The sequence below is a fragment of the Phascolarctos cinereus genome, unplaced genomic scaffold, assembly GCF_003287225.1.
Source record: "Phascolarctos cinereus isolate Bilbo 61053 unplaced genomic scaffold, phaCin_HiC Scaffold_2;HRSCAF=192, whole genome shotgun sequence".
Classification (NCBI taxonomy): domain Eukaryota; kingdom Metazoa; phylum Chordata; class Mammalia; order Diprotodontia; family Phascolarctidae; genus Phascolarctos; species Phascolarctos cinereus.
In genome coordinates, this window is record NW_027555625.1 from 309,936,274 (window position 1) to 309,958,327 (window position 22,054).

At 40.9% G+C, this 22,054-nt stretch overlaps 1 protein-coding gene across 1 annotated transcript in view; it reads right to left on the minus strand.

Annotated features, from left to right (window-relative positions):
• Positions 1–3,034: 3,034 nt before the first annotated feature.
• PAPPA (pappalysin 1) overlaps positions 3,035–22,054 on the minus strand; it is a 283,134-nt gene continuing 264,114 nt past the window's right edge. Inside the window, exons 21-22 of the mRNA XM_020990609.2 lie at positions 19,854–19,952; positions 3,035–8,801 (exon numbers count right to left, since the gene is read on the minus strand). Of these exons, the coding sequence (XP_020846268.1) occupies positions 8,694–8,801; positions 19,854–19,952 (207 nt within the window). The 3' untranslated portion in view covers positions 3,035–8,693. The remainder of the gene's footprint in view (positions 8,802–19,853; positions 19,953–22,054) is intronic.

The following is a 22,054-nucleotide window of genomic DNA, read 5'->3' on the forward strand; positions in this document are numbered from 1 at the left end:
AGTGCCATGCCTGGCATAAGCAAGGCCTGAGTTCAAATCCAGACTAGTGTCTGAGTAGCTATGTGACTCTGGGCAAGTCACTTAACCCTGTTTGCCTCAGTTTACTCTTCTGTAAAATAAGCTGGAGAAGAAAATGGCAAACCACTCCAGTATCTTTGCCATAAAAACCCCAAATGGGGTCATGAAGAGCTGGACATGACTGAAATGACTGAACAGCAGTATGTGCCAGCCACAGTGCTTAGCATTTTATAAATAGTATCTCATTTGATCCTTGCTACAACCCTATGAGGTAGGTGTTATTATTATCCTTATTTTATAGTTGAGGAAATTGAGGCATACTGAGGTTATATGACTTATCTAAGGTTACACACATAGTATCTGAGGCCAGATTTGAATTCAGGTCTTTTTAATTCTAGGTGAAGGACTCTATTCATTGTGCCACCTAGTCACGTTATTCTCTACCTGGAAATGAATATGAAGAAACTGAGACACAGATAAATTAAATTAATTTCCCAAAGTATGTTGGGAAGCTAGTGTCTTAGGTAGGATCTGAACCCAGTTCTTCATGATACCGAATGCAGACACCACGCCAATATTCTACATTGTCTCTCTGAACTAGAAGGGGAACAGTGTAATGTTCATGAACCTCTCTATCCCCAGTGCCTAAGATATTGGAGGTGCTTAATAAATGTTTGCTGAATTGAATTTTATAGACCAGGAAACTGAGGCCCAATAAAGTGATGATTGCATCACTATTCAGCACCAAAGATAGAATTGGAAGGCAGATTTCCTAGAATTCAGAGTTCTTTCAAACAGAATTGATCTTTTTATAAGGAAGACCCACTCTTATTTCCTTTGTCTTAGTAAGGATGGCCCCAGAGAAATGCAAATACACCAAAAGACCGAGAAGTCAACAAACCAAGACAGTAAAACAATCTCCCAGTCAGTGCTCAGTTTAGGAGGGAGAGTGTCCTCCTCAGCATATGCGAGTCACGTGCTCTGATCACCACTACATCTTCAAGGTTCTCTTGGGCTCCCATAAAAAACTGGAAGCTACTTTTTCATTGAGAACTCCTTTCTCCCAGTGACTCCAAAATATTCAGCAAACACACGTCTTCTTCTCCAGGGGAACACTTAGGGATTGATGATTCAATTTCTTTGTTTAGGTTATGCTGAGTAAGGAGAAAACCAAAAATTTATATTTCTAGCTCCTTACCCTCATCTTACTAGGAGTGGAACTATATTTAACTGCTGAAAAGCATTTGACTTAGAGTCAAAAGATCTTAGGGTTAAGTCTTGGGTTATTTGCTTTCATTCATTCATTCATTCATTCATTCATTCATTCATTCATATTGTAGTGTATATCTGTATCTATCTATATATGCATGTGTATAATAGATATGTATATTATATGCATATAATATGATATATATATAATACATATAATATATACATATGTATATATATATATATATATATATATATATATATATATATATATATTTGATATTTTTAAACTTTAGAGTTGCAAGGAATGACAAAGGAACTTAACTACTTCAGGTAGGGTATAATTCTTCCCATTTATAGATGGGGCAACTGAGGCTCAGAGAGGTTAGGCCAAGGATGGGGAACTTGAGGCCTTGGGGCCACATGTGGCCTTCTAGGTCTTTGGGTGCAGCTCTTTGACTGAGTCCAAATTTTACAGAACAAATCTTTTTATTGCAAGGATTTGTTCTGTGAAGTTTGGATTCAGTCAATGGGCTGCACTTGAGGACCTAGAGGGCCACAAATGGCCTTGAGGTCTTAGGTTCCCCACCTCTGGGTTAGGCGATTTACCAAAGAATATGGTGTTGGGTAGGGTTAGAGAAGGAAAATTATTACCCCTCCCCCACATCCACCACCCAATTCTCCTTCTTAGACCAATGCTCCTTAACAATACACCTTTGGTCTTTTCTGTCTTTAAGCAAATTCTTTTGAGCCAAGGAGAAAGAGCAGGTGCTAAGAGTTGTGTCAGTGACTTCAACAATTTAATTCACTAGGCTCAGACAATGTCTCGCTGAAAGGATATGTAGATGTGTTTGCTAAGCTTCTGCCAGTGATTTTTTTTTAAAGCATGATGTGCAGCAGAGATACCACAGTATTAGTTATGAACAAATATGATTTTTCCCCAAAGAGAAGAGGGTAGATTCTTCAAAATACTGAGTATTTGTAGACTGTGTTTAAATTATTTTCAGACTTCTAGAATGTACTATTCAAGGAATGGTTTGTAAGCACTTGAGAAGGGATGCAAAATTATGTAATACTATGATTAGTTGAAGGAACTGGGGATGTTTAGCCTAGAGGAGGGGAAATGAGCTTGGAATGAATATGGTAGCTATCTTTAAACTTTGAAGGCTTGCCATGAGGAAGGGAAATTAGACTTACCCTCCTTAGTAATGGAGGGCAGATCCTAGAGCAATACCTGAAAGTTACCGAGTCAGATTTCTGCTCAGTGTATGGAAAATTTCCCTTGGAATCAGAGGACCAAAAGTGAAATGGGCTTTCTGGGAGGTAGTGAATTCCTTAGCAATGCAGTTCTTTAAGATGGTGATTGATGACCACTGGTTGGGGATTTTGTAGTGGTAATAAATGACTTCTGAGGCCTCTTCCTGCCCTAAGATTCTGTGATGTTCTGATATTCCCTATGCCCTCATTTTAAAAATGGTCTATAGCTAGATTATGCATCCATTGCCCCCTTCTTCCACCACTAGCCACCACATGCTCTACCTAGTCAACAGACCTATGGCTGTGTCTATATCAGTTGTTTTAGAAAATACGATTGTATGACTTCATTCATTTAGATCATCAGTTTCCCAAAATATTTACAGATAGGGCCTCTAAATCCCAGGATGCTACTACCCTGGTTTCTAACTCTTCTAGTCACTAAGGGCAATAATCAACAATCACTCCTTCTACCCGGGTGTGTGTATATTTGTGAGCCCATACTTATGAGATCATCATACTGCTGGGATATACAAAACCACACCAGGAAAGGTTTAGGCATACAAGTTATTATATATTTTTATAATATAGAATTTTAAGGTATAGGAATCAACAGTGGCAAAATATTTCTGTCTTTGACAATTTTAGTGAAATCCAACCTGTATTTGAGACCAGGGGGGAAAAAAACAGTATGAAACAATGCCATGGATACAGAAGGTTAACAATTTCTCAAACAGCAAAACAGGACAGTGATGGTTAAAAACAGTATTGAAAAAAATAAATTAGATGAACATTTGTGTAAATATAAATTAAAAAAAAGATGACAATCTTAATAAATAAGCTATACTATTTACATCTTTATATATGGCTTGGAGACTTAAATTAGATCCATAAAAACAAGACAAACAAATAAACAAACCCCAAAACAGGAGCAGCAATTGTACGTGCGTGAGGTACAGAATAAAGATTGAATTGTGTTTTGCTTTGGGTGTTTACTTTTTTTCTCTTTTTTTCTTTTCTTTTTTTTTTTTAATTTTACAGTAGAATGTTCATGAAAACAGATCTTCAGCACTTGGGATATGAAGTGTTATTTGCCATAGTTTCCAGAAGGTGCCAAACAGATTCCAAAATAATAATAATTATAATAATCATAATAATTATAACAATAATAAAAAGGTACAGTATGATACATAAAGATGGAAGAGCCATTTGTAATATGAATACATTTTCTCTAGACGAGATCACAGTTTTATTTGTAAATATTACATTTAAATATATATATACACATATATGTACAGATATATTTATATACATGTGCATATATATATCAATATAGAGATAGATATCTGCAGGCAGGTAACTGATTACAGAGGCCCAACAATGTAATTCCTAATTATTCCAATTTCCCTTTGTTGACTGCTGGTGTGTAGTTCAATTAAGCTCCTTGTTTTGCACTCAGAAGGTAGGTTGTGGTTTGTAAGGAGCATGACCTCTCACTTTTTAGAGAAAACAGTTTAAATGACACCACCCGCCAAAAGAAAAAAAAAAGATCTTAAACCCAAACAACTCAGTCTGTAGAACTGAGGTGTTGCCTGAAATTGTCTTTTGCTTCCTTCCCCAATGGCCTAGAAGCAACCTTACGCTTTTTCTCAGAATATGACAAGTTGACTTCTGCCGGCTTTTATTCTTTCTATGGGGAGGAAGTAATTGGATTTTAATTGGACCTCAGAGCTGGAGAACAAGCCAAAAATCAGAAGGAGAAAAAAGTATAATAATAATAATGATAATAATAAACCCTAAATCTTCTAAAACACAGCCTCTTTTCCCAGGTGACTAAAACTAGGAAGTTAGCTTTTTTTTTTTTTAATTTGGAAAGTAGCAAGAATTTACTTTCACTTATCATTGGTCTCAAAGAGTAATACTTGGAATGTGTCATGCCTTTTTTCCTCAAGCATCTCAAAATGCTTTTAAAACCTCAATCCAGAACGCCCCACAACCCCCCCCAATGAGGTAGGTAAGAATTATTATCTCCATTTTGCAGCTGGAGAAACTGAGGCATGGAGCGGCTTTAAGTGACTTGTTCATAGGAAAAACAAACAAACAAACAAGTAGCCAGAACTGGTAAATCCTATGCTCTCATTTCAGAGCCAGGTTTCCTTTTGGCTTCTCTCTTTTCTGTCTTCCCGCCCAAATGTTCAATTCAGAAATTGGGGAACATTTGAATAAAACAAAAATAAAGGGTTTTGGTTTGGTTTGGTTTGCTTGTCCAAACCCAAACTTGTGGTATTACCTGTCTTGTTTAGCAGCATTTTGGGAAAACTAGACCGTGCACAGTCATTCTGAGTGTAGTTTTGAAAGCACAGTTAAATACTAGTGAAATATAGACTTTATATAATGTAAAAAACACAAATACATGTTTTTCTCTTAAGACCTTGTAAAATTGAAAACAGCACCCCCTCAAAAACAAAATAAATAGCCATACTACCAAAGAGGTAAAATATTTCCTGGGCCTACCAGAATGAATGAGGAAAAACAGATAGTGTTATTAAAACTCCACTGTGTTTTCTCTTGTAGGGAAATCTATGAGATTGTGTCTAACTCACTACTCAGGTTGCAGAATACATCTTTTCCTTTCTGACACATAAAAATATGTTTTGCTCTTCTTGTTTCTGGATCATGCAATTTTTTTTCTTTTTTTCACTTCTCTCTTTTATTTCCCTCTTCTATGCACCTCTCTATTTGTACAGATTTCTTATTATATATATATTTTTTATATTTTTGACTTGAATCAATTGCAGCGAGAAACTGGCTTACTTTATTATCATTATTATTATTATTCTTTTTTAAACACAGATAAAACCTATAACAAACCGACAGTTACAACCAAGGGTTTTTTTTGTTGTTTTTTTGTTTTTTCCTGGAACCGGAAGGGAGGTAGCTGAAATTTGTCTCAAAGTATCATCTTCCACAGCCTTCTCAGCCTTGGATCAAGGGAATAAGGCTATCAAGATGGACAGAACATTCAGACACCCCCTCAAAACCCTAAGGATGAAAATTAAAGACAGTAGGTCCACTTTACACCAAGCCCTACCATCTATGAATGTTGGTCTCTTCACCCTTCATCAAAATGAATTCCTTAAGTAAGGAAAGAATCCCTCCTTTCTTCCCCTCAAAAAAATAAAAGGCAGTTGGCACAAAAGGGGGAAGGGGGGGTTTTGATTGGATTGGTGGCATTGGGTGTTCTTAATTCTTTCAGGGGGAAAAACAAAAGCATAATGCTTTGGAATACCAGCCATCCTTGTAACAAGAGAGCAAATACTTCATCAGACACTGAATAAAAAATTTTCAGTACCTCAGAGCTGTCTACAGCCAAGCAAAGCTTTAGAGGTCTCTTTAGAAATCTTGGAATATGTATAGGAAAGGACTTTAACAGAGTTACACAAGAGTTGGGTCCGAGTCCAGAAAGAAGGCTGAAGAGCTTCTCAGCCACTTGAAATTAAGTGGAATACTCCCTTCTCATACATGGGGAGCAATCTGTTTGATACTGCCTTTCTATCCCACCATCAATGTGAACATCTCCCCAACTCTACTGTGGAAAAGGCCTTGGGGAGAAATTGAGGATGGGCAGGATGTATACCAACAAATTCTCCTTTCCCCTCTCCATTTTTGGCAAAAAAAAAAAATGTTCTTTCCTAAGCTACTTTCCTAACAAAGTGACTTCTTTGATGGACAGCAAGGTAAATGTAGACAGGCATTGAGTCATTTTGCTGAGAAGTCCCCTGGCCTTTTGAAAGAATCACTCATCTAATGAAAAGAATATAAAGGAAAAAAATTGGCATGATCGGCAGGGTGTCCTCCAAAATACCTGCCTCATTCTCCTGCTCTCTGCCTGTTCCACTATCTTAAATAGAATTAGAAAGTCACTCTTCTGGGATTTCAAGGTTTGTGGCCTCCCAATAAGAGATATCACCTTCTATAACAGCCAAACTCTAGTTAGGAACTATTAGCTTCTTGAAACCAAGATGCAGAGGCATGGAAGGGGACTCAGGTTGGAGAAGGATGCTGAAAGGGAAGAGGCCAGCACGCGGAATGAGCAGGCAGCACATGCATCCAGCATCCTACTAACCTTGGGTCTCAGAGTGTGGATACTAAAAGGCTTAATGTGTCTATTTTATTCTAATGCTTGAATGTGCCTATAACATAGACTATGCTTAAGATGCCTGCCATTTTATTTGCGGCTGAGGGAAGTGACCAGGTCCTGAATCTCAGCCCTGATTTTTTCAGTTAAGAAACCTTAGTATAGTAGGCTATGTAAGAACTGGACCTCATATATCTTCTCTTTCTGAACTCTAGGCTAAGACCTCACTTGAGATTTGACTTCAAACCTTCTGATGGAAGTTGGTCTCCAGCCAACTTAACCCCACAACACTAACCTACCCCATCTGAAGAGACATTATTTGGTGCTAGTGCTGTGAACCATTCATACTTGGGGGCTGTGGGTGGGGAAACAAATGATGACAAATAGACCAAGTGCCTCTAATATACTTAGCCCAACTAACTGCACCTTCTAAGCCTATAGATTCAGCCTATAAAAGAGAGAGAGCAAATGGTGATCTCTACCCACTTCAGGGTAAGATACAATGGAATACACAGTGATATAACCGGATAGCGGGGGGCTGGAGCCGCACTTCTACTAATCCATTCTCTCTTTGAGTATTACTGAGCCCTACTGAGGTGAGATTACTATGGAGTATAGAGGGGGTTGGCCTCATCTAGGACTGTGTTTGTTCCCTAGAAACTGGTCTACTAGCAAGCATTTATTCAGGGCAGAAATGAATCCTGGAGATCAATGTCTAGCCAGGAATGGAATCTTTCTCTGGCTCCTGGAAATTTAACACTGACATACGCAGTTCCAAAATGCTAACACTGTCTTCAGCATTCTTTGCTCTGGTTTTGGGACCCTTAAAATAGTTTTTGGAGTCTGTTTGTTTGACAGATTCCCTGCTCTCTCAGGCCCAAAGGGTCTATTCCAGAGGCGAGATGGGATATGAGCTCTCACCACATAAGCCAGTGAGTGTCCTTTCCTTTGCCATAGGGTTAAGGGGGTGGCAGTGGGGAGAAGTGGAAGGCAGGCTGTGGGTAAGCTTTAAGGCAGACCATTTGGTTGTTTGGGGGTTGTTGTAACCCTGTCCTGACACAGTAAAGAAATGAACCGGATGGGATGTAGCAGCAGGCATAGCAGCAAGATGTGCTTGAATGGCAAGAGCTAGGGGTGGGCAGGATCCACTGGTTCTTCCTCTTTGTTTTCTTGGGGTCTAAGCACCTCAAAGTCTCTGAGCAGCCAAGCCAGCTCAGTAGTTCTACCAGGCCAGGCTGAAGGCTTTTACTACCTCTCATCTGGAGCTTCATCCCAGGACTGCCCACTACTCTTTCTGAAGTGGAAGACAAGTGTCCAGCAGTAGAAAGAGTGGGCAGTAACCCATTCCTCTTCTCTTGGACCCACTGCCCACTGAGAATAAGAAGGCCATCCCTTTACCTTCCAACTAACATGTGGCTTTCAGAGGGCTACTGTCCTGGGATGAAACTCACACTGCCCCACCCAACCCAATACTTGGAGCACAATATACCATGGCACTCAGCATTGGTCTAATGTGGTCTCAACAACTCCAGGAGTTTCAAAGCTGCAACTCTCCCATGGAGAATCATCAGTGAGCACCAGAGAGGGATGTATCTTGTCTTTTCATCTCTCCCTCCTCAATCTCTAAAGAGACAGACACATGCATATACATATATATACCTATACATATATATACACACACATGTATGTATATATTTGTCTATATGTGTATGCATGTGTATAGACCACATGTAGACATCATAGATAAAGAGCTCATTTGTAACCTCCATCTCAAGATATGCTGTTCCAATTATGTGGGCCCATCACTGCACACCACACACCACTGCAATACTTCCAAGTCTTCTGGACTTAACTCTGTTCTGTTTGGTCATTATGATGCGATTTGGTACATAACCCCAGCTTTGAGTCCTTCTTGGGCAAAATTAAAGGCAGACTGGTTGAATTCTAAGGGTCCCTGGGTGCAGAGAGGCCATTCAGTTGAGCAGCTAACAATAAAAACAATACCAAAAGGGATGTGGTGTCTCGTGTAGCCTGCCTTCGGGCTGGGTGGTCTTTGGCTCCTCTTCGCCCATTGTTAGCCATGACTGTAGGCCCGGAGGTCCTTTCGACTGTGCTCTTGGGCCTTTGGGTCTCGGCAAGCGCAGTCTCCTTGTAGGTCACAGGACATAGGAAAGGGGGTGACCTGCAGGAGAGAGAGGGAAGAAGGAACGTGAGCACATCGTGTGAAAGTGTTCTTTGTGCTGCCTGATGAGGCTCTGGGCAGTGACAGGATTGTTGGCAGCATCTCTGGGTCAGGCAAGGCTTTTGCTGTGTGGGTGGCATGAGACCCTGAGTCAGGGATATGCTTTATGCTTAAATTCCTCATTCAAGACTCAGACGAGAAGGACTTGGAGGAATTTTACATGTTGCAGTGATTTCAGATAGGTATAGGGGTGGAGAGACAGAAAAACAGACAGATTTGGCTTCTAGTCTGAATTGATGCCTAGGAAAGGGAAAAGGAGAGGAAAAAGAATAAGTATTTATATAGCATCTACTACATGTCAGAGACTGTGCTAAACACTTTACAGATATCTCATTGGATCCTCAAAATAACCCTGAGAGGTAGGTGCTATTACAATCCTTATTTTACAGTTAAGGAAACTGAGGAAGAAAGAGGTTAAACTACTTGCCCAGGGTCATACAGCTATTATCTGGAGCAAGATTTAAACTCAAGTCTTCCTGACTCCAGGTCCAGCTCTCTGTCCACTGTATTACCTAGCTCCCTCTGACTACTATTACTACTCACATTTGTACAATGCTTTCAAGTTTGTAAAGTGCTTTGTGACCTTGGGTAAGTGGTTAGGCCCAAGTTTCCCCATCTTAAATCTATTAGGGGTGAAGAGGGGGTTACACAAGAGGAGAAATCTCCTTCCGAATCTAGTACAGCCTAAAAAGAAAACAGAGTGCGTTGTAAAAAAAGCTCTGAACTTAAGTCAGAGGATCTGCCTTTGAATGCTGGCTTTGCTACTCATTGTGTGACACTTGGGAGGTTACTTCCCTTCTCTGGGCCTCTGTTCCCCAACCACAAAATACAGGAGTTGGACTAAATAATCGTTAAAGTCCCTTCAATCCGTTTGAAATCTCCATGTCTCAGTTTCTTACATCTAAAAAGCAGTGGGGAGAAAGGTCACATGGGAGGGCTTATTACTATCTGAATACAATGCTAGACTCACCTTCTGAAAGGTCTAAGTGTGATTACCTGGCTGTCGGTGGAAGGTGATTTCATCTTATTGCATCATAACTTTTGCAAAGTGCACTCTCCAGAGTGTCTCCCATCTGCACACGTGGAGTTAGTGACCCAACCCTTCCCCCTCCTTTTAGCAGAGTACTGCAACCTGCTCAGATGTTCTCAGTGAACAATTTGCATCTTTCTTGATCTTACTGTACTCATTTTCTCTCTCCATCCCCCTTCCTTTCTCCTCCCTTACGGTGTTAACACATGACCTTTTAGTTGGTTTCTGGGCAATGTATGCATCACCTCAATGGACTTCCAGACCATAAGGATGTATCCCACTCATCACTAACACACTAGGAATGTACTCTGCATAAAATCATCACAGTTCCTTTCCTGTCCTACATGCATCAGCCTGTCTGCCTAGGGAGACTGAGTCTTCACATCCATGTGGTGGTGGTGGTGGTGGGGGGGCTGGGGAATGTTTGGATAGCCAAATGGAGTACTTTATTGCCTAACTCAGAAAAAAAGAGTGTGGCAGAAAAGAGTAGCTAATTCCAGTCTTTTCAAGTCCCCTGCAATTCAGAACTAAATTGCTACCCCATGGCAAAGAGAATGGTCCCTTTGGCCAAACCATTTGACTAGAGGTCTAGTCACTAGACTTTTGTCCCAGAAGAAAATTTAAGAAAATGAAGACCCTCTTTCTTGACTAATAAGGTCCACACTGCCTCTGATGTTCCATTAATACTTTTTTTTCCCCTACTCTTTTCAGAAACATTGTATAGAGAAAGGGGAAGGGAACTAGATTTGGAGTCAGCTAACCTGGGTTTGAATCCTAGCTAAAATCAACAGATATGTATACATTTTTAATGACTTGGGATTTTAAGAAACTGAGAGATAACGAAGGTCAAGAAAATCATTATGTAAGAGCTAAGAGAACACTTCTAAATTTCTAAAATGACCAGGAAAATAATTCATAGGTGTTCTCTTTCTAATGACATTCTTTCTGATTACCACTGATTGTTTGTGTGACCTCAATAAGTCTTTTTAGTTCTTTGAATCTCAATTTTCTCATTTCTATAATGGGACAGGGTACACAAGGGTAGGGCAGCTAGGTGGCACAGCAGATAGAATGCTGAGCCTGAAGTCAGGAAGATCTATCTTCCTGAGTGCAAATCCAGCCTTAGACACTTCCTAGCTGTGTGACCCTGGGCAAGTCACTTACCCCATTTGCCTCAGTTGTCTCATCTGTCAAATGAGCCAAAGAAGGAAATGGCAAACCACTCCAGTATCTTTGCCAATAAAATCCCAAATGGGATCACAAAGAATCAGAAACAATTGAAAAATGACTGAGCAACAACAAAAGTTAGAGCTACCCCAGCTCTCAAGGAATTTATCTTCTAATGGGAAAGATTATGCACACACATACACATATGCATGTATATGTATATGGGAGTAGTCCCCAAGGAAGTGTCTTTTGGTCTGAGACATCTCAGATTGGGAGATGGGACAATAAGCAATTGAATGATATGATTGAACAACAACACAAGGTTAAGAATTAGTTAATTTCTAAAATACCTTCCAACTGAAGGCATTTCATTCAATTCGAATATGAGAAGATGCTGACAAATTTGGGGGTGGGGTGGAAGAGCTACCAAAGTGTATTCACTTAAAAAGCATGGTACAGTAGAAAAATCAATGGATTTGGAGTCAGGAATCCTCAGATAGTATCTCAGTTCTGCTAATTTAATTACATGTGTGACTCTGAGCAAGTCATTACAACTCCATGGGTCTGTTTCCTTCATCTGTTAAATGAAGGGATTAGACTAGATTTCTGAATCTTCTTCTGGCTCTAAATCCTACAAACAAATGTATATTGAGCAACTACTATGGTTATGTGCAAGGCACCATGCTAGCCTGAAAAGGATGTCAGGAGAATAGAATGCAAGGCATGGCTCCTGCCGTCTGGGAGCTTACAGTCTAACATAGGGTTGGGAGAACAAAGCTTACATGAAAGGCTAAATAAAAATGAAATACATTGTGTGGTTAAATAAATGCTAGAGCAAGCAGCAAAGGGTTAGCAAAGGCTGGAGGTGTTTGGAGATGGAGAGAGATGCTGACCCTTAGAGTAGCTAGGGAAGAAGTGTGATGAACTAGGTCATGATCTGAGAGTAAGGTGAGTTGAAGGTGAAGGGAATTTCCATGACAAAGGAAGAGAAACCATGAGGACAGTGGCTGACTTCAATGGAGGTCCATAGGATTTAGAGTTGGAAGGGAATTTGGAGACTGTCTAGTCCAACCCTTTACTTGACAAATGAGGAAAATGAGGCTCAGGAGTGAATTAACTTGCCCAAAGTTATACAGGTAACTTTCGAGTGCTTTTCACACAGATCATTTGAGCCTTGAAGAAGCCACATGAGATATGCAGGGCGGGTATTATCATTTCTGTGTTGTTGATGAAGACACTGAGGCTCAGAAAGGTAAAGGCACATGATGTGACATAAGCCATGATTTTTTTCCCCCAAGACACCTTGCTGCCTCTTCAGCAAACATATTTAGCCCCTCTCCCCCGATTTAGATGGAAGTGGGGCAGGATTTAAATTTTGCGGTTCTTGCCAAACTTTACAAAACTGTTCCTTAATAGGCACCTGGAGGTAATGGAGGCTGCAGAGGGAGGATGCACTTCCTGCAAGAGCTGTTTGGATGAAAGCTAAGCCTTATTATTATTTTTTTTGTAAAGCCTTTCTTTTTCCCCCTTTGTTGGCCAAGTCTGAGTTCAGGAGCTGCTGTTTCTCCCACTGGAACACATGTAAGGGCTGCCTCCTCAACCTGTGTCATCAATTCAGGAATGCAGCCTGTTCAGGAGAAACACAGAATTCTGAACTCAGAAGGTCTTGGCTGCTGTTGTAAAACAGGTAAGGGCAGGATTCTGACTCAGACTCCAGCATGCAGATAACAGCCTTGGGAGTGGAGGAGTAAGAGAGAGAAGATAGGCATGAGAACACTGAGTCACAGGTTCATAGAGCTAGAAGCAACCTCAATACAAACCACCAAGAATTTATTAAGCACCTAATATGTGCAAAGCACTTTGAAAGGTAGGCACTGGAGATTCAAAGTCAAAACAAAACATAGTGCCTTCCCTGAAGGAGCTTATGTTTGACCTCAAGAGATGCAGAAATATGGGAGGGAGGGGGAGAAAATTTAAAACTCAAAAGCTTATGGAAGTGAATGTTGAAAACTAAAAATAAATTAATTAATAAAAAAAATTTAAAAAGAGATGCAGAATTGTATTCTGAAATTGTCATAGGGCTTGCAACAATTTTAAAGATCTGGATGTTGGTAGGTAACATCTACCTTTGAGTCAGCACTGAACTACCATGTTCCCATTCAACCCTTAATGAAATACTGCCGACACCTGGCAGTTCTTCTAATTTGACTGGAAGTTTTCCAGGATTTCTTCTGCAATAGGTATTCTTAACCTCTTTTTGTATCATGGAACCATCTGGCATTCTAGTGAAGCCTATACATGCCTCCTCAAAAGAATGTTTTTAAATGTGTAGTGAAATACATAAAACCACAAAGGAAACCATAGGTTAGTGACAATAAAGATGTATTTTCCCCCATGTAAGTTTGTAGACTCAATCTACCTATGGACACCTTGGGGAGGAGAGAAGTGAGGTCTGTGGGCCTCAGATTAAGAATCCCAGTTCTACAGAGATTTTAGGAATTTCTAGCACTGGAACTACCAAATAGAGAAACATATAAAGCCTGCAAGGAGCAATGGGATGGCAGTCAGAAGACTTGAGTTTTAGCCTTATCTTTATCCCCAGGGCAATCCAGGAAGGTTTCATGAAAGAAGTGGGACTTGAGCTAGATGGTGACTTGAGATTAGGATAACCTGAAAAGAAGGGAAGAGCATTCCACGTCCTGTGAGCAACTGTGAGCAGAGGAGGGGTTGGGGAAATGTGAGGAAAATGATCTGACTTCTGAAGGCAATGCTACTTGAGGGGCAATATGATGTAGGGGATAGAGCCCTGGATTCAGAGTCATAAAGAGCTGAAATCAAATGATGTCCTGAGACATTTACTAGCTGTGTAACCACTTTGTGCCTCAGTTTCCACTTTAGTGAAATAAGGGTCTTTGACTCAATGTCCTCTAAGGTTTCTTCTAGCTTTAAATCTATGAACGTATGACCCTCTGTCTAGAAGGAAAGATTTTATGTATGTGTTTGAACTCAGACAAGTCAGTTCCCCTTGTTAGACCACTGTTTCTTCATCAGTAAAATAAGGGTTGAACTAGATCATAAGTTTTGAACCAGTCTTTTCTACTCCTCACAGTCTATGAATTCTAAAGACCTCTGCCTCACAGGAGCTCTGGGGAATATTCTTTCACAGCTGGAGAATATGAAAAAAACAAAGGATGGTTTTTCTTTGCCAAAAATTAAGGCAGGGGTGGAAGAGGCTGGGTTGTCAAATCCTGATTAGGATGCTAACACCATATTCAAATGTCTATATTATAACAGCAATAAGTTTTAGTAGATATAGCATCCAAATGTAAGTCAAAAGACCTCAGTGTTAGTCATGACACTGCCATTTCCTAGCTATGTATTCCTGAAAAAGTCCCTTCACTCTTTTCCTCTTCATTCTGCACATCTGTAAATTAAGTGATAGATGACCTGTAAGTAGAATAATGAAAAAAAATTTGAATCAGAGGATCTGGGTTTGAATCTTAGTTTTGCCAATTATTACACGTACAACTTTGGACAAGGCAATTTAACTCTCTGGGGCTCAGTTTCCTTGTCTATAAAATGAAAAGACTGAACTAGACAACAGCTTATATCACATAGGATTTTATATGTCAATGGATGTGATCTCATTTCCTCCAATGGTACAGAAGAAGAACAATCCATGTTTTCTTAGTCTGTGTGATTCTTGATTAGATTCCTACAAAAATACTTCATTGAGAACCTACCCAATATGCTAGAGACTTTCCTCCAAGTCTTTTTAACATTCCATAGGTACCAGGGTCCCATAGCAACACTATTCACCTATCATCCTCTGCTCTGTCTTCAGGGCAGGGTACTTCCTTTTCTCCTGTCACAAACATGTGTGGTTCATTTCAGGGAATTATATGTGTGTATAGTGTGCAAGTTGAAGGTCTTAAAGGATATTATTTTTATTCAACAAATTAAACAAACTAAAACATAGTGAATTTTTTTAAAATTCACAACTAAACTTTATTTTAAAAATATAACCTTTGCAAAGGGCTTCATTAAGTCAAATGCTTCTCCTTATCTAAAAACGCAGAACAACTTCTCAGCCTTAATATTGGCTAATGAAACATTTTTATGACTGGGCTCTGCTCCATATTTTGCCATGATGGGATGGATAGTGGTGGAGTTTAAGAACTGAGAAAAGCAAAAGAGACTTGCTCATAGCCACCAGTTCTGCCTCAATTTCCTGACCTGAAAAATGGGCATATCAGTAGTACAACCTCCCTCTGAGGGTAGTTGCTAGGGAGACACTTTGTAAATCTTAAAGAGCTATGTAAATATGAGTCATTATTATTCTAGGATCCCAACAAAGAAAGGGCTTCATTCTGAGGCAAGAAGAACAAAAATATAGCAGAAGCCATGATTTTCAAAGAAGATAGGCAAGAGTCTGCTTAGACATCAGCCTGAGCTCACCCTCCACATCTGGGAGTGCTGAGGAAATGCCACAGGATTTCAACAATGCCATGATCCCTATCAGTAAGCCAACGCTCAGTAGTAAACAGCTCTGGCCTCTCCACTCTGTTGCCCACTGAATCCTGGCTGGAGTCATTCTGGAACCCCTCTCGTACCATCCAGTCATTTCCAAGTTTCCAGAAGCACAAAGCAGTCTGCAGAACAAGCAGTAGTTGAGGGGGAGGAAGGTGATGAGGGAAGAGGACCACATGCTAGGAAAGAGCATGTCTGGAGATTGCTGTCAGAGCATTTTCGAAACTTCCCTCATGTGAAAAACTCTGAAAGTATGAATAACAACTCCCTCCCCCCTCCACAGTTCTGTGCCTGTGCTCCAGGGTGCATCACCTTCTGAATGCAGAGGCTGTATCAAGATAACCGAGGCAAGGCAGGTCAGGGCAGGGAGTATTCACTTAATTTCCCTTCATTTGACACCTCTCTTAGGTAAAATCTGATGGGTCACTTGAGGAGGGGGAGGGGGCAGGAACACAAGAAAGGAATTCTCTTTTCTTGGCTTCTTAGTCACAAGAATGGTTCCCACATATCCAAAAAAATGAAAAAAAGGAATCCCATGAGCCAATAGGTCATACCAGTTCAAACTCAGGACTTCAAAGGTCCTGGGGGAAAAAAAAGTGTTGAGAGCTGATGGTTAAGAGAAAGAGAGGACTTGGAAAATATAGTATTCCCACATCTCCCTGGTTGGAACAGCATGTTTGAGGAAGTGGCAGGATTAACCTATGGCTGTGGATTCAGCACCTGACCCAAGGGTTAGGAGAAACCTCATGAACATCATCCTTAGAGTGGAGTCCTAAAGATGCCAAATCAAGGAAGCCACTCAGGCATAGTTTTATGGGGAACTCTTTAAGGCTGGAAGCAGCCCATTAGACTGGGACAACTTCTGTGTTTTAGAGGATCCAGGCCTCATTTCATTATACTTTTTTCCCAGGGAACAGAAGCTGAGTGGTGGCTTCCCTACAGTGTCTGATTTAAGAGGCAAGCTTCCAACATATATAATGATGTACAACAAGGAACAGGGTCGATACTGAAGAATATGTGAAACCACTGACAGGTGGTAGCATGTCAATCCCAGCATCCTTGGAGTGCACCATCACCTTGATATGCCCTAGGCCTCTACCAGCTTTCCTCCTGGAGCTTCAGGGGCTCAGAGCTCTGGGCCTGCAGTGAGCTAGAGATGGTTGCCAAACCCCACGGAGTACAAAAGCCACATTACTCTGCTGCTCAGAAATTAGCCGCACTTCCCATCTCCCTGCTCCTGATCATGAAAACATGAATGCAATTAGTCAAAATAAGCACCCAAGATTTAATGGCATGACAGACCACCCCAGGGCTATAGGGAGATACCCTGCTCCTGGGGGGGGGTATCGTGGTCAGATCCCCCAGCTTGTAAGGACCTGGAGGACACTAAGTCCTTGAACAAATGCCATTTGAGAACCCTCTTCTTGGGAGAGCTGTGCCGTTGGGATAGCAGGGCTTTTTGGAAGCCAAGGATGTCTCCCAAGTCAATGCAGCAGTTGCCTGCTGCTGCTGCTGCTGCTGCTGCTTTTAATTTACCCTTTGTCTGAGAAGAAATCCCTTGGCTGGGGGCCATAGAATGCATCAGGTCAGTGAATCTCTAAATTCCACCAAGGCATTGAATGCCCAATAGACTCTTGCATTAAAGTTCAAACCTTATTTAGATTGAAAGGTGCCTTTACCATTAAGGAGGAATCTAGCTTGTGCTCACCCCTACCTACCTCACCAATCCCAACGAAAACTGATTCTCAGAGTCCTTCAAGAGCAACATGATTAGCGTTGGAAGGGACCATAGAGATCATTGTCATGTGACCCTTTGGAAGCTAGATGGCCACATTTCAAGGATGTTGTAGAAGAGATTCCTGTTTAGCCACAGGTTGGGCAAGGTGACCTCTGAGATCCATCTCTGAAACTCCATGATCACTCTTTTTCTTATAACTTATAATGTTCTCATAACTGCTTATATGGAGCTTTCATTTTCTCTTATTGAAATATACTGGGTAGTACAATTATTGATGCCATAACCTCCCTCCCCCCAAAAAAAGTGCATAAGTTCCTTGAAGGCAGAAATTATTTCCCCCCCAATCTTTATATATCTACTACTAAGCATGACACCTTATTCATATTGATTGTAATTAAATGTAATTCACAGAATTATCTAATATTAAATCTGGAAGGGAGCTTAGAGGTCATCTAGGTCAACTCTCTCATTTTATAGGTGAGGAAACTGAAACCATGTAAAGTTGTTTGTCCAAGGTCAGATGGCTATTAAGGAGCAGAAATGGGACTTAAAACTCCTGTCTTCTGAATCTTCTGACTACACCTCCAGAGCTCAGTTCACTATACCAGAAGGCACAATTACCAAACAACTTTACATAGTCCACACAGCCTCAAGCTAAAAGACAAGGTACATTTTCAACCTTTTGCAGGCATCTGAAGATGAGAAAAAAAGAGAAACAAGACTTTATGGAATCATGTTCCAGCTTCTCCAGAAGATCAAAGAAAGGCCAGTGTCAATGTTAGCCACATCACATCCCAACCCCAATGACCTGAGGAGAAACTTTCCAGTTACAGTGAAATACTTTTCTGAAAGCGTCTGAGCTGATTCTTCAGAGACCCATAGCCAGATCACTGGCTATTTGGCCGGAGCATCCTTGGAGACTGCTGATGTCCTGGGAGAATGCCAATGGTGAGACCTCTTTCCAGGGGCATTTGAGAACACCAGCTTTGCGCCCATGTCTGAACACCTCACTTTATGAGCAAGGCCATAAGCACATTCAATCCAGGACTATCTTCCCACCATTGTTTAGTTGTACTGTTCAATCTAGTGCTACTGGTAACCTTGATGTTCTCTCACACAAAAGAATCTCCAGAATCCAGGCATTTTTACTGGCTGTCCTGATGCCTGAAATTCTTTCCCTCTTCACCTCTGCCTCCTGGCTTCCTTCGAGTTCCAGCTAAAATCCCAACTTCTGTAAGAAGCCTTTCCCAATCCTATTTAATAGTAATTCCTTCCCTCTGTTAATTGCTTCCAATTTCTCTTGTATACATCTTGTTTGTACATCATCATTTGCATTTTACATCCCCCATGATACTATGAACTCCTTAAAAAGGGAACTTCTTCTCCCCTTTTTCTTACTTGACACAATTCCCAACAAATAGTAGGCACTTAATAAATGCCTGCCAAATGGCTGAATGCAGATGCCTTGATGCTAATGGGCTTTTTAAACAGGTTACAAATGGGGTCTAGTGTCTTGAAAGAATTTCAGTAAGGGGAATAAGAAGGGTACCTAGTCCATTTTGACTCCCGAGAAGAGAAATACTGTGTAGCATATTCCATCTCAAGGTTGGAGTCCAGAATGTTACAATAATAGCTAGAATAAGATTATTTTGCTTGCAAAGTCCTGTCACTCCTGTCAGCTCATTTTCTCTTCACAAAATCTTCATTAGAATAAAGGAGAAATCAAGGCGCAAAGACACGAAGAGCCATTCCCAAGTATAGCCCCCTCATTTTACAGATAAGAAAAATGAGGCCAAAAAGAAGTGACTTGCCCAAGGTCACAAAAAATAGTAAATAACAGAACTGAGATTTGAACCCAGGTCTTCTTATTCCAGGAAGTTCAATATTTCTGCCACTACTCCATGGTAGCTCTCTCAGATTTCTTCTTTCTGGCTCACCTCACCCCGAAAAGTCTTGTTACTTTTAGTGTTTTGATGCTCTCTTCTTCATTGCTGCCTCTTACACACAGTGATTTTAGTTTTATTTGGCCTTTATTTTTTCTTCAATCTATGAAACCCAGGCAATATAAAGTGGTCTTAAACTAGAACTGAATATTAAAAGTGGTTTTTTTTTGGTTTGTTTTTTTAGGAGGGAGGTTTAAAAATTGACTAATATCCCATTCATTTGGAATTCAGGTTTCTAACAACCTCAATTCTTCAGAACATGGCCGCAAAATCAGAAGAAAATGAAAAAAGAATTTTCTTAGCAACCAAAATAGGAATCACAAAACCCCAGAAAACACATGTATTTTATTTCATAGGAAAAGCCCTTTGATCCTCATCTATGGTTTTTTAAGTCTTATTTAGCACACAATACTAACAAGTTTGGTTGCCCATCTCACAAGAGATTAGAAGCAGCAAACTAGAAGACTTCCCCAGCTGGATTCATCCTTGAGCCCCAGGAATGAGGTGCGTGAGAGCACCTTGGAGTTATAAGCTAGAGATTTGGGGATGGGTTCCTCCAAGAAGGAGAAATAGCCCTTACTTACTTTTTTTGTCTTAACTGTAGAGGCACAACAATCACCCCCATCATAGTTGCAGAAGGCTCGGTTGTTGATGGCATCACAGTAGTTATCTCCCATGAAAGGCTATTGAAAGGAAGACAAAAAATTGAAAAGGGTCCTTGAGGCAGTGCAGCCTGACTTGGGCAGCCATACCAGGGTATTGTCTTGTGGTGGGGCTGTAGCCTTCCTTCCTGGGTACTGGGGTGCCCAAGATTCCCCAAATAAAGGCAAACTCCTTAGGGTCCTGGGCCAAAGCTCCAGTCAGCTTAAGAAGAACCGAAAGTAAATGGTTCCTTCTTCCCATATGTGTATAATGTCCTTTCACAGGTCCTCCACCTCTCCTACCAACAGGGAGCTGAGCCTCCTACAGGCTTATCCACTACCTATGGGGCAGGCAAGGCCTCAATTCCAAGGGTGTTCCCTGAAGGGTCTTCAAGGTCTTTCTTATAGAAAAAGGGAACCAGACCCACTCAGACTCTCTGCTGGATCAGCCAATTCCTGTAAGCCCTGCACCAGCATGTGGAAGAAAGAGGTCTCAGTTACACCTGTGGACTGGATGTGAGTGGGTAGGGGAAGCGAAGCCAAAGTGAAAAAAGGAAGTGAAGTGGCTCATTCACAGGTTCCCAAGTCAGCTAAACAGTGGGAGAAGGTAGTGGGAGAAGGCTTGCAGCCTCCTGAAAGGTCAGCATCCTGCTCTATCTCTGCTTCCTATTATCTGCCTTGGGTTTTATTTTCGTATGTCTATAGGAGATGCTCCCGGAATCTTTACTCCAGATAGAAGCTACTGCTACCAGGTCAGTAATGTCAGGGCCAGCTGGGAGAGTCAAAGATGGGACATCAGTAACTCAAGCAATAGTAGCTGAGCAATTTTATAGCTCAACTACAGCTGAAGGCTTTTAGCAAATCTGCCTTAAAGAAGTAAGGAAATGGGGTCAGGAAAAAGAGGGGCTAAATTGAAAAAAATGACCGTCCTTTTCTAGAGATACAATGAGACATTTTGGACAGAGCCCAGGACTTGGGGTCAGGAAAGCTGAGTCCAAATCCCAGTCACACATACCACCTGGTTCTGTGACCATGGGCAAATCATTTAACTTCTCTGAGCCTCAGTTTCCTTATTTGGAAAACAGGGATGAGAATAATAATTGATTTCCTTGGCTGATAGGATTATTGTGAAGAATTTTTTTTAACTTAAAGCTCTGCAGAACTATGATGTGTCATTTTGCAGATTCCTCCTAGCTTAACTCAAATGTCAAGAGAGATGGAAGTATATTATGTTGAATAAAATGTGAAATACAGAGAAACTGCATCTAGTTGACAGAAGAATCAAATAATACAATCGCTACCTGCTGTCTCCCTATAGGTTGGATAAGTAACAAAGAAAGGAAGGAGAAGATATTTAGAGCACTAGCTCGGGAGGCAGAGGACCAGAGTTCAAATCCCACCTCTGAGATTTACTACTTGTGTAAACTGAAACAAGTCAGTTAACCTCCTTCAGTGGCTTTGGTTTCCTCAGTTATAAAATGAGAAGTTTAGACTAGATGACATCTGAGGTCCCTTTCTGTCCTAGAGCTATGATCCCATCATACTTGCATATCTCTACTGGAATACAGTCTGTGGCTTCTGCAGTATAGAAGCCCTCAGTACACATGTCTAAGGAAGCCCAGGATTCTTCCCAGAGAGCAGAAAGATTGGCATCTAGTCAGAAATTACATGACTCCTAATGCAAATAGATCTTACCCCACACCTACTCTCTAGCCAAGGAACAGGGGAGATACAGAGGATGAAGTCAGATAATAGATCAGGTTAGTGTGGATATTGATGCCATCTCCTCACCTCTTCACTGGGAAAATCCTAGCCTTAGCTGGAGGAATAGCAAGGTGAAATGGAAATAGCTCAAGCCTGGGAGCAGACCTCCTTGGGCTCTAGACCTAGCCTTAGACTTAGACCCCTTCACTTCTTTGAGCCTCAGTTTCCTCAAATATAAAACAAGAGGGTTGGACTGGATGGCCTCCAAGATCTCTTAAACTCAACTGTGTTAAAATTCTATATTTTAGTGGTTGATAAGATTCAGAACTTGAAGGGACTTCCAAGGTTTCCTAGTCCAATTCCCCTCATCTCATAGCAGATAAAACTGCTTTAGTGACTTGACCAAGGTCACAAGTACTCTGATAGGCAGAATTTGCATC